The following is a 12824-nucleotide window of genomic DNA, read 5'->3' on the forward strand; positions in this document are numbered from 1 at the left end:
GCCGGCGACCATCCACCCCTCCCCCCACCTTCTCTCTTTCCCCTCAAATCGATCTCTCCACCACCTTCCGTTTCCCTCACCGCCCCACCGTCGACCTCTACCCCACCCACCCCAAACCACCTCGAAAACCAGCCATCCTCCCCGTCGATCCTCCTCCCCTGTTCGCCGACCCAAAAATCCTAAACCCCACCCAAAAACACATGAAAACCCAACCCATTTAGGTTTTAAAACCAAACCCAGAAAACGGGTTTGGGTTTTTTAGTGGTTTTAGGTAGGGGCGGGAAAGGCTACGTCGCCGGCCGGGGTGGGGAAGGCCGGGCGTTTTCGGCCGGGAGGTGGGCGTGTGGACGCCGACAAGGGGAAGGGGCTGCCGATGGCTAGGGGTCAAGGAGGAGTTTGGGGTTTTTTTTTTTTCAAAATATTTTTTTAATATAATTTTATTATTAGGGGCTTCTTAGTCATTTTGGATTTTTTGTTTTTTTAAATTTTAAAGGCTAACCATGGTTAAGGAATTAGTTAATTATATCATTAATATTACGAATGAATTGTTAAAGATACTATAGGTTTACCGTTGATAATAAATTTTTAAAACGTTTACCACTTAGAAAATTAAAAACTTGGATTTCACCAAAGAGTTTAACTTATACACTATTCAAAGAATTTGGTTATATATATTCACAAGTATTGTATTTTGACTAGCTTTATCTTTCAAAGTTAGTTTGGGAAGTATAGTCATGCATGTGAAATCTTGCATGTTAGATTTATCTAAATTTATACATACATTCATAATACATATATATCTATCTATATACTTATACTAAAGTAGAGTCTTTTTTGAAGGGAAGTTTTCCACCTTAAGCTTTTTATTTATTTTCTTTTGTTGCAGAATCATTACTTTGACTAGGAACTTCGATACTTCATTTTTTATTTATTTGTTATTACGACAATTGAGATAAGTTACATTTTTTATATTTCATTTACTATGAATTTTAAAAACCAAGCATGGCTCAAAAATATTTTAATTTTAATTCATAAATGATTTAATATATCAACAATTGAAATATATAATGCATATATTAACACGCGTATAATGAGAAGTATTACAATTAAAAAATAAAAAAATAAAAAAAGTACTCCCTCCGTCCCTTTATTAGATTCCTATTTCTAGCATTTATTCCTCACATAATATAGAGAAATAGGAATCTATCTATATATTTATATTTAAGAACAAAAGTTGACTCTCATTCATAGTCTCATGGAGTCATGGAAGCAAATTTTCACTAAAGCTAATAAATTACAGTGTTTAAAATAACATATTGCATATGTCCGAAAAATATAGAGCATAAGTTTTATTTTTGGATCAAATTAACTCATGAAATTCAATTTTTGTTCTCAAATAATATTCACCATGCAAATTAAACCTAGCTAATACTATGTAATATTCATAATATTTTACTTCATTCACCTTCTATTTAAGAATATAAACAATGCGGAAGCTTATAGATTATGAGAAACTGAATAGATAATGAAGTAATTACTTAATAAGTAATGGTGTACTAATGATACAAGTTAACCGAAAGAAGAAGGTTTGGAGCAAGATAAGTGTACGAGAATGAATCGGTTCTCTATACTCTAAGAATATCTTGGCAAGTATTACATCAAATTACTAATTTTAACAATTAGTAGCTTAGATTGGCAAGTAAGAGATATGAGCTTCAAGTTAAGCATTTCCTTTCCCACATTAAAAAAAAAATAAAATAAAAAAATCCTTACCCTATAAAAGCACCAACACTCAAAAAAATGGGTTTCCTTATGAACAGTGTACTGACCAATTTGCCCCTATATTCGTTCTACCATTTCCTTATCTACAGTGCTGTGACTGATTTGCCCTCCAAAAATTCCATGTGCTTCTCTCACCTCAATCTTGTGGTGTATCTTTGCCCGTGGTCTGAGACTCTGCTTTCCCTTCTTACCTCTCTCTCTCTCTTATTTCATTTTCTCTCACTTCAATGCCTCCAGATGAACAAAAGGTACAAAGCTGTAAATTATTAATTTATGTTTAATTCACTTTGAAAATCGAATATTTTGTTGATTAATTTTTTTCATTTTTTGCTTTAATGTTACAGATCGTTTGTGATGATGATCATAATGATATTAGGATCATTTCTGATGATTCTGACCTAAATTCAGTTGAGGAAAAGGTTCGTTTGATTTCAATTGGAGAAGATGTTGCAGCCGAATCGTCGGCTACTGTTGATTCTCATGTTAATGAGGAATTGCTCAAGTCTGATGAAGAATTTGCTCGATTGCTTCAGGTAATTGCACCGCCGCTATTAACATTTTTAATTGTTCTTAATCAAACAAACAAAAGACAAATTAAATTTCTTCACTTTCTCTCCCTTATTAATCATGCCATCTAATCTGATCTGTAATCGTATTCGTGAGGAGGCAATCTTCAGTCCCAGATTTGTTTTTTCATAAATTTTGATTGAGCTTTCAATTAATAAATTTTGTCTTTTTATTTCATATAGGATGATTAATTTTGTGATGTTGGGGTCGGTAGTTTTTATGTTGGATCTAAATTGTTGTTTGAATCTTTGGATTGGTTGATTATTCACTGATTATTTGGTTAATTCTTGGTGTTTTTTTTTTTTACTGCAAAATCGTTTCTATATTGTAAATTAAATTTGGATGATTGTTGGGGTCGGTAGTTTTTATGTTTGCTCAAGTGTTGGGAAGTACGGTTAAGGTTTTAATTTTAAAAAGATTAATCTGCTGTTTGGTTTCAAATCAAAACAAAATCAATTTAATCTCTTCTTGCAGCTTCTGCTCAAGTTTTGGGAAGTGGGATTAAGGTATAACAAAAAGATAACTTTGTTGTTTGGTTAGTTTAATCAAATAAGGCTTCTGAAATTATCTAATTGAGGATATGCAATTGTGGGGGGAGAAGGTAAAAGTATGGAAGTAAAGATGAAAGAGGGAGAATGAGAGAGGGTAGTGAAGCATGTAAAACTAAAGTAATAAGAAAAGAATAAGGTAATGCAGATATGCAGTGGAAGGGGGGAAGGAGAGGGAATTTGGAAGTGAAGATGAGAGAGAGGGAGAGGGGGGGTCTGGTTGGGTCAGGTGAGTTAATGTCAGGTTTATTTGTTTGTTTTATGGAGGACTATGAACTATATGAAGCTTGAGTTCCTTCTTATGTGGGCTGGTCTATTCCTTTGAGGCTTTGAGTAGTAGACTTGTAGATACTTCCACTCTCTTATTACATAGTGCAGCAAAATGCCTGACTTTTCATGCTTTGCCAGTGATATGTAATGTTCTTGCCATGCTAAACAGTTTTACAAACTGCCATATGCGTGTTGAGCTATGTGACCAAGAACTAGAGCTGAAGGTACAAATATCTGCACTCATAAGCTAATATGGACTATACTGGAGCTGTTGTGACAGATGCAGAGATTAGAGAAATAGTTCTCTTGGACAGGTATACAAAAATCAGAAAGTTTCATCTGACAAATTATTCTCCATGGTCGTGTAATAGGTAATAGGATAAAGACTTTAGTATTCGAGTAGCTTTTTGTTTTTGTTTTTTTAAGAAACAAGTATTCGAGTAGCTTACGGAAAGACACATTAAGAACTTATAGAATTTGATGATGAATTTCCAATCTAGCGATGACGAAATTGTAATTGTAGCTAATGTACTCCACGAAGAAAGATTTGTTTGACACTTTCATTATATGCTACGTAGTATTGAAGGAGATCTATTTAAAAATGTCACAATATGTTCCATTTAGTTGCACTCCAATGATATCTTTATTTTATTTTATTTTATTTTTTTTTTTTTTGGTGTGTTACAAAAACAATTTTGGGTTTATAAGTGTGCTGACCAAATTGCTCTGCTGTTTGGTTTCAAATCAAAACAAGCACATTGCCTTGGAATGTACCACAAAGTCTCTTTGTTGGAACTGTCAAGAACCTGGCCACACAGCCAACAGCAGCCCTAATGAGGGCATTTGCCACAGGTGTGGCAAGGGTGGTCACCAGGCCAGGGACTGTCATGTCCCACCACCACCACCCGGTGATGTGAGGTTGTGCAACAACTGTTACAAACAAGGCCACCTTGCACCAGATTGTACCAACGAGAAGGCCTGCAACAACTGTAGGAGGACAGGTCACCTTGCTCGAGACTGTACTAATGAACCTGTCTGCAACCTGTGCAACTTGTCAGGACACGTAGCAAGAGGTTGCCCTAAGGCAGATGATCTTGCTGGGAGAGGAAGTGTGGTTCGAGGTGGTGGTGGTGGTGGTTACAGGGATGTTGTATGCAGGAACTGCCAGCAGCTAGGGCACATGAGTAGGGACTGTGTTACACCAGTGATCTGCAATATGTGTGGAGGGCGTGGTCATCTGGCATATGAATGTCCTTCAGGGAGGTACTTGGATCGCTACCCCAGGAGGTACTAATTGTTGTAGCTTACCGTGTGATGGCTATCCATGAGAATTAGGTGTATCGGCATATTTTTTGCCAGTTAGTTATGTTACTAGAATCTTGAAGTAGACTTTATATAGTTTTAGCTGAAGTTTTAAGTTGACAAGTTTCAAATTGTTCTTTGAGTGCTGTACTATTGAATGGAATGGAACTTTTAGCATTATTTGAAGTTTGTTGAAGTTGAGATTTGAAGAATTTGGATATTTCAATCTATTTTCATTTTATTTATTGCACAAAATTTATCAAGATTAATAAAAGTTAATAAAGGGCATTTCTTATAGAATGAGATTTGTACTTTTGTGATAGGCTATATTTAGAGACTGATTTTAAGCACTGTATTTGATTAAAGCCTTATATACTCAATATAAGTGTGAGTAGAAGATGAAGAGTTATGAATTTTGATTGACAAATTGATAAGGTATATCTTCATTCTCTTCATTCTCATGGTTTCCTTTGTTCAGTTCAACTTTAAATTGAGAAATTTTCAAGTCAAATTTGATTAAAAAAAAAAATTGGGGGTTATCGATTTAGTTCAGTTCGAGTAAAATTTAGGGGTTTTCTCGATTCAGTTCTATTCGTTTTTAGATTAGAGTTTCTCTGATTTAATTCAGTTAGGTCATAGATGTTCACACTATTAATAATCTTCACATTAAGTACATTGATTTAGCAATTATAGGTGCTATGTATTTTAAGATCTAAAATTGCGGTTTTTTGTAGGAGGTGAAGAACAACTGGTGGGTCTTTTCATCAACTACGGGCAAGCATCTGATTTCATTGACTTTCTTGGTATGATTCTAAATATTGCTAAGGATGAAATTTTTGGGAAGATAACACCTAATTTCTTGATGATTTCTTTTATGAATTGAAAGTAGCTTCTCAAAATTCCAAAAATTAAATTAATTTCGAAATTTATAAAATTCGGAAATTTGTCTCTATTATTAAATGTTAATTCAAATTTTGGACTCTACTGTTGTAAAATGTAAATAGACAGGTTTATTAATTCATTGTTGAAGTTTTAAATAGAGAATTTCTTCAAGAGAGCAAAAAAATGGAAGGTATGCATATTAATGTGAGATTTCCTTGGCTGCCTTTTCCTCAGTGACCTTTGTAAACAAAAATTACAAAAGATGCAATTTATATATAATATAAGTATATATAAGTGCCTTATTATATTTTTAACATAACTTTGTTGGAATTTTTTGACCTAATTAAAACTAAAATATCTATATTACACAGACAGGGGAGCAAGTGAAGAGCCTTGCAACAGGAGCAGCTGAAACAGTAAAGAGCCCTTTTGGGATTAAACAAAACGAGTAATGCAGCAGGCAGCAACCCTACTGCTGGCACCACGAATGTCACCACCACCACCCCTAGAAGTACACCCAGCATCACCCCAGACAATGCACCCAGCAACTTGCCCCGCCTGCCAATCTAAAGAATTAAATTTCTAATATGGGTAATTAAGATATAAAGTAAAAGTTGGTGACTTCCTCTCCAACTGTCCTCTAATTGCAAAGAGCTACTCCTACTTACCCTGCCCTTTAGTTTTGAGTAATTTATCTTGGCTAATTTATCTTCTTTTGTAATGTTTGTGTTGTTATTTGCTTCAGATTTATTGTTTTTTGATATTTTTTTCTTCGTATAATTCTAACTGTCTATATTGATTCAAGGGTAAGGGTCAAGGGCTCAGGCTATATTGATTTTTTTTTTTTTTTTTTTAAAAGTCACATATAGTTATCATATTTTTCATTTCAATGAAGATTAAAGACTTAATTACAATTGTACATACAAGATTTCATTAAAAAAAGGGAAAAAAAAACAGTTGAAGAGAAAACAAGTGTAGGTAGCTTTGTGAGGCTATAGAAAGAGATAGATTAGGGACTACGAAAAAAAACCCAAAAAAAAAAAAACTGAACTGGCTGTTTTGTTTGGGTAAAACATCAATTTTGTTCTTCCATTAGTAATGATAGTCATAAGCCCAGTAGTAATGGAAGATTACATGTGCATGTGTGCATTACAGTGTTAAGACCATCTAGAATGTATTAGAGTGTTGAGACAAGCTTGCTGCTGAAGCGCAGGGCACACTTGATTTCTTCAATTCAGTCAACAGAGTTTACTTCTCTTGAATTATAATTAATAAAGATTTGCAGATTTGTGTGGCTGTCTATGACCCATATCATCACCTTACTTCTCCTGGATTATAATTAGTAAAGATCTACAACATTACATGAGTGATATTTAATATGGGAGAAAAATAGGCCAATAATACGGTGATTGAATTAATTTCCATGTAGTGTAACGTTTCAATCATTTTAGATTATATATTTCTGAAATCTTCTTTTTGTGCTAACCTTTTGATGATATACATAATAAATGTTAGTATCATAGATTTAGGCATTTATAGAATTAAGCTACGAGCTTCTGAATGTTGCTTTGCTGAATATTTGTTAATGGAACTTGGCATAATTGGATTCAATCCGAGTATGGAAGCCATTGATTTACATCATCCCAGCATAACTTCATTTGAAGGAGTTCTTGATGGTAAAGGGATCAGCAGATTGACAGTTATTAATTGGGGGGGGGGGGGGGGGTTTAAGTGATCCCATTCATTTCTTATTTTGTTTAGATCTTCAACTAATTCCTATGACTAATAGGTTAAGTAGCATATATTGCAGCAGCTATCCATTGTTGCTATAAGTATGATTAGTATAGCAATTTGATGTCTTTTTTTTGGCCAATTTAATACCGAACTTGTGCAATGTGAATTGTATGGCGTTCTATGTTTACAAATTAATTTCTAAAGAGTGTGTTGTCACCTCTTGTTATAACTGATTCTAACTTGGTATCTATCTGCAGGGTCTCTGTGATTGGAGGGACGCTATTGCCCATGCAGAGAATGAAAGCACTGGTTATATATTGCCTTATAAAGTACTCTTGGAAATAGGTATTTGAAAGCCCTTTGAAAGCATGCTTTTGATATATTTACCATTTTGCTCAGGACCTGTATGTTTCGAATTTGTATGCGACGTTTTCATCCTTAACTTATTTTATTGAATGGAAAAGCCAAGCAGATGCCTCTGACTACTAGCAAATTACGACAATTGGTAAAGTCTAAGCACCCATATGTGCATATGTTCAGAACATTTCGTCTGTGAAGCCGTAGCTCAGTAATTGAAAGAAGCTCAAATTCAGATGGTGAGTTTGTAGTACTGGAAGATTACATGTGCATGCGTGCGTGCGTGTATTATTCTCAATTCATAAAAACTACTTAATTCTAGATTTTTTTAGCTGGAATACACATTTTGTGTGCGACTCTTTTAAGAAGCTTATAACTTTACTATTCTGTTGAACTGCGGCATTCTGCAACTTATTTAGCAATTTATTTTTCTCAATTTCATAAATTTTAGTTTCATTGAATTTGTCTCGTGTCTGAAGCCTTGAATTATTGGTGGTACTCTATTTGAGAGTTAGGTTTTTGGCTGCTGATCTGGATTAACTACAGTTATCACTATGTTGAATTGTCTTGTTAGTAGTGTTAATTTCTGATTGTCTGGTCTTTTGATCTAACTGTGTCTCCATACATTGTACAGAAATGGAGAATTAGTTTATTTGAAATTTAGTGCCCTTGACTAATTTTTTTTCATGTTTTGTGATGTCATGATTCCTTTCAGGCACCTGAATTGAATAAAGCAGGGACTGATATCTCTGATGCTGTAGTATCGGTAAAGGTTCTGATGGTAGCCAGCATGAACAAGCATCAGCTCATTTGCAGTTGAAAGATCAAGGTTCAAAGCTTACTGGCCATGATCCCAATTCCCAAACCAAGGAAGGATGGAGCGTTGGTAAAGGATAAACTCCAGCACGGAATATATAATTTTGGCTAATCTAAAATAATGAGTTTGGTAACACCTATATCAATCAATCAAAGCCTTAATCCCATAAATCCCATAAATGGGGTTTGGTAACACCTGCAAGATAGTAACTGGAGCAATCATCTTTATGTTTGTTATGCATCCTTTCATTGTGGGTGATTGTTGTAAAATTGATGGAGTCCATGCGTTTTTGGTATTTTGGTTTCACTTTTGTATTTTTGTGTTGATGAATTAGGTAATAGATTTTAACTGCATCTTCTTGTTGATTTTTCTTATTCTAGCATTGTTGCTTGGATTAACATGGCATGCTCTAGGTTGATGGGAAATTAAGGAAATGCAAATATCTTAATAAAAGTTGGTTTCATATATACACTGGATTTTGACGTTGTATACTTCTATATCGTTAAACTTATATTGCTCTTTGTTGCTTCTCCTGATGGGAAATATGTATATTTGGTGTCATACACTAAATACCACGAGAGGAGAGCAATTATTAAAAAAAAAAAAATGTAGATCATTTTCATTATAAGAAGTGTTACATTATTTAAAACTTACAACCAGATTAGATAAGAAGTGTTAAAATAGTGTGCAATCTCTTGAATTTTTCTATTCCTAAGGTTTCTGAACTTTAAATTTTTAAGTTTTTTTTAATAAATATCTTCTAAGAAGTTTAGGAAAATTAGCTTAGGAAGAAAGTTTATAAAAACTCATAGGAAAAAAAAAAAAAGAGACCACATAACAAGTCATTTAAGAAAATCATGGTAATAAATTTAACTAAAGAATGAAAAAAAAGGCGGACATTCCTTAAGAAAAATAACTTGTGAAGATAGGGTCAATTGGCTTTGGAGAGATGAAAGACCAATTAAGAACAATCACATTAGAACATCAAGACAATTAACTTAGAAAAGAAATTAAAGAGGGAGACCACTTATGAAAGATCACTAAACAAAATTAAGGCAATTAATTTATGAATAAACTTACTAATGAAATGAACATATGAGAATAAGAAAAATTAGCTTAGGAAAAAGAGTTACTAAAATGCTTAAAAAGAAAGAGAGACCACTTAAGAAGTATAACTCAAAAAGAAAAGTTACTTAAGAAGAAAGATCGCTAAATAAAAGAAAGATAGCTTAGAACTCAGGACAAATAGTTTAGGTGAGAATCTTAGGGCAATTAGCTTAGGAGAGGAAAAGAAAGAAACCATTAATGAGAGAGACCACTTAAGAAATAGAAATTACTCAAGATAAAGAAAGATCACTTAAGAAAAAATATCACTAAAGAAAGAAAGATAACTTAAGAAACTAGGGCAATTATACACAATTAGTTTATGAGAAAAACTTAGGGCAATTAGCTTATGAGAGGGAGAGAAAGAAACAATGAGTTAGAGAGATAACTTAAGAAAGGTAAATCACTTAAGAAAGTTAGGGCAATTAGCTTATGAAAACACAATTAGCTTAGGAAAAAGATTTACTAAAATGTTAGAGAAAAAAGAGACTACATAAAAAATTACTTAGGAAAATCAAGGCAACTATTTTAAGAGAGAAAAGAAGAAACGACCACTTAAGAAAAATCATTTTTGAAAATAAGGTCAATAGGCTTTGGAGAGGCCAGTGAGAGACCAAGCAATTGATGACTCGATTTTTTTAACCTTACCAAAAACATTATTATCAATTTTTATTAAAGTTACCCAATATACATTTCTTTCCAAACTCATTAACTATTTGAAAAAAAAACACACACATTGCCACATCACAAAGCAAGAATGACAATGATTTCTTACATTTATTTTTCTAACGAGAACTAATTTCTAACATTACAATACACGACTTGCACATTTTGTATTTCAATTCAAATTCATAACATACTTAAATATTAAATTTTAAAAACCCCCAACATTGCCCCATTTCTAAATACGTCAAACAAATCGGTTTACAAACTAAAATCGCTTTTGGATGATTGTTTCTTTGTTAGGAACGGTAAATGCCTATTATGTCAGAACTATTTACTTTGGTGTGCATAAGCTGTCATTTTTTTCCCTTCGAATTGTCAGAGCAAGTAAGAAACTTCTTTTAAGTGTATGATGCTATGTCGTTGCTCTCCACCATAAGGTGGCTCTGAATTGCTGGTTATATGTATGCTTCTTAGGGAGGGAATTAATGTCGATCTTAAAAAACACTAAGGATACAATTCTAAAAAGCCATTTAGCATAGTCTGGCCTCAATTCTCTTTTTAAGGTGTGGTATCTCCTTTGCTTAAATACTTTTGTTTAACTAATTACGCTTTCAATAATAATGGCAATGGAGTTACTGAGTATGGAATTAAGAAAGATTTAAAAAGCACAACTTCTTGTTGTCACTTTGATAGACTTTTCCCACCTAATCGTTTGGCAGGTGAAGTGAGTGTTGAGAAAGGAGATGAAGTAAGATTTATCGTAAGAGTCGGAATTTGAATGAGCTGTGCTTACTTGGCATACAATCTAGAGCAGTGTGATAAAACTGGGTGTTAAATTAATTAGTTCAGAAATGTACAGAACGAATAATGTCATATGTATATCTTTTTTCAAAAAAAGTCATGGATATTTTATATCTTGCAAATATTGAATGTATAGATTTAAAGCTGTAATGCTTAATTGCTTATACAATTGCTTATCTATATAAAACAAGATAATTGTTCTTCACTAATAATTCTCTTCTTCCCTTGAGTGTTTTTGCACGTGTGTGTGTCCCATTTTAGAAATTTGGGTCAAACATTTACTACTTTGGCCCATTAATTGTCATTGAGCTAAAAAATAGTACGGAGTGGTCTTGTTGGATTTTTTTTTTATTTATTAATATCAAAATTTTATTATTTTTGAATGCATGGAATTAGATATGTACATTTTAGAACACGTTTTGGAAAAGGTGAAAAGTTAAATGAGACAAAAAAAACGAGGGCAAAAGGAGTAGCATATATTAATGTTTTAAAGCCTGAGCTCTTTCATTAAACATCACAACAACAAGCTATCTATGCTATAATAAGATAAAAACCTTTAGTTAATTGTCCGGCAAAATATAACTTATAATTATCATATGTTTATTGATAAACACGTAATCAACATGCATTAAAAGCGTTTTTACTATAGATTTTTTGCTAGATTAGGAGGGTGAGAGAGAGTGAGAGAAATGAGCAAATATAGCCTATAATTTAAATCCATTTAAAAAAAAGAATGAAGGATTATGGAAAAAAGAAAGAAGACAAAAGACAATTTGGGCAGATAAAGGAAGGACTTTATGAAAGGGGAGCAATTATCACCTATAATTTCCAAAGAATGAGCAGGCAAACAAGGCTAGGGGGAGGGAGGAAGAGAAAGCGAGAATTTAGGACAATAGTGGAAGGAAAAGATGAGAATCATTTCAAGACCATTCACAGTATTTAATTGTAGATTTCAAGACCATTCATAGTATTTAATAGTTTGGATATCTTGCGATTAGTGCTTGTTTTGTTCATTAATTTTGGGGTTAGGTTTTCCATGAATTTATATTACAATAAATTATCTCACTATATTTGAGTTTTCACGTTTTGCTATTTTCTTAGTCCATATACAAAAGCCAATTATTGGTCCATACACAAAGCATAACGTTCGGTTTTGGTTAACTGATTGACTCTTGCTTTATTTATTTATCTTATCAAAGTTTTGTTCATAGCATATACTACATCCGTGTTTAAATAAATGAAATGTTTAACTTTGATTTTAGGAAGGTTAGTTGAATTTATTAGAATAATAGTTAGTGAGGTATAAATTAAAAGGTCTTGTATATACCCGATCTACGCTAAATTTATTTAGACTCAATGTTTGACAATTCCAAATAATATAGTCACAATCTAGATGATATAATCACTTCTCCTCAAAAAAAAAAATGATATGATCACTTTTAGAATGATGAGAGACTAATTAAGAAAGCTCATATACAAAAATCAAGCCAATTAGCTTAGAGAGAGAGAGAGAGAGAGAAAGAGAGAGAGGGTCCACTACTTAAGAAAGATCACTTAAGAAAACTAAGGCAACTAGCTAATTAGGATAAAACAATTAGCTTAGAAAATGGGTTACTTAAACGCGAAAGAGAGAGAGAGAGAGAGAGAGCATTTACGAAATATCATTTGAGATAGATCGCTTTAGAAGAATCACTTAACAAAAAGAGGGAAGCCACTTGAAAAATTACTTATGAAAATAAGAAAAACTAGCTTAGGAATTGAAAAAGAGTTACTAAAATGCTACAAATAAAGAAAGACCACTAAGAAATATCAATTAAGAAAAGATCACTTAAGAAAAGGGTAATTAGGAAAGTTAGCTAGAAAAAGAAAATTAAGACAATTATTTTATTAGGATAAGGAAAGAATGATAGAGAGACCGCTTAATCTTCTATACAAAGTACTATAAGATGTTCAGGTACTAAATATTGTGTCATAAAAATTACTAATAGATGTGT

At 32.9% G+C, this 12824-nt stretch overlaps 1 protein-coding gene across 2 annotated transcripts; it reads left to right on the forward strand.

Annotated features, from left to right (window-relative positions):
• Window positions 1-1910: 1910 nt before the first annotated feature.
• On the forward strand, window positions 1911-8726 carry LOC145567819 (uncharacterized). Of its 2 annotated transcripts, XM_081627210.1 has the most exons (8): window positions 1911-2030; window positions 2127-2315; window positions 3922-4454; window positions 5204-5272; window positions 5723-5942; window positions 7343-7430; window positions 7550-7681; window positions 8158-8726. In XM_081627210.1, the coding sequence occupies exons 1-4, from the start codon at window positions 2010-2012 to the stop codon at window positions 5208-5210; spliced, it is 750 nt and encodes a 249-aa protein (XP_081483336.1). In that variant the 5' UTR covers window positions 1911-2009; the 3' UTR covers window positions 5211-5272; window positions 5723-5942; window positions 7343-7430; window positions 7550-7681; window positions 8158-8726. The 2 variants fall into 2 exon arrangements, with proteins under 2 accessions (XP_081483336.1, XP_081483335.1); XM_081627209.1 differs by lacking the exons at window positions 1911-2030; window positions 5204-5272; window positions 5723-5942; ... (1 more) ...; window positions 7550-7681; window positions 8158-8726 and having other exon boundaries at window positions 2177-2315; window positions 3337-4710.
• The last annotated feature ends 4098 nt before the right edge of the window (window positions 8727-12824 follow it).

The sequence above is a fragment of the Chenopodium album genome, chromosome 11 (assembly GCF_948465745.1).
Source record: "Chenopodium album chromosome 11, dcCheAlbu1.1, whole genome shotgun sequence".
Classification (NCBI taxonomy): Eukaryota; Viridiplantae; Streptophyta; class Magnoliopsida; order Caryophyllales; family Amaranthaceae; genus Chenopodium; species Chenopodium album.

What these genes read in the sequence shown, in the direction of transcription:
- LOC145567819 (XM_081627209.1), top strand. Translation starts at nt 3,694, where the DNA reads ATGTACTCCACGAAGAAAGATTTGTTTGACACTTTCATTATATGCTAC.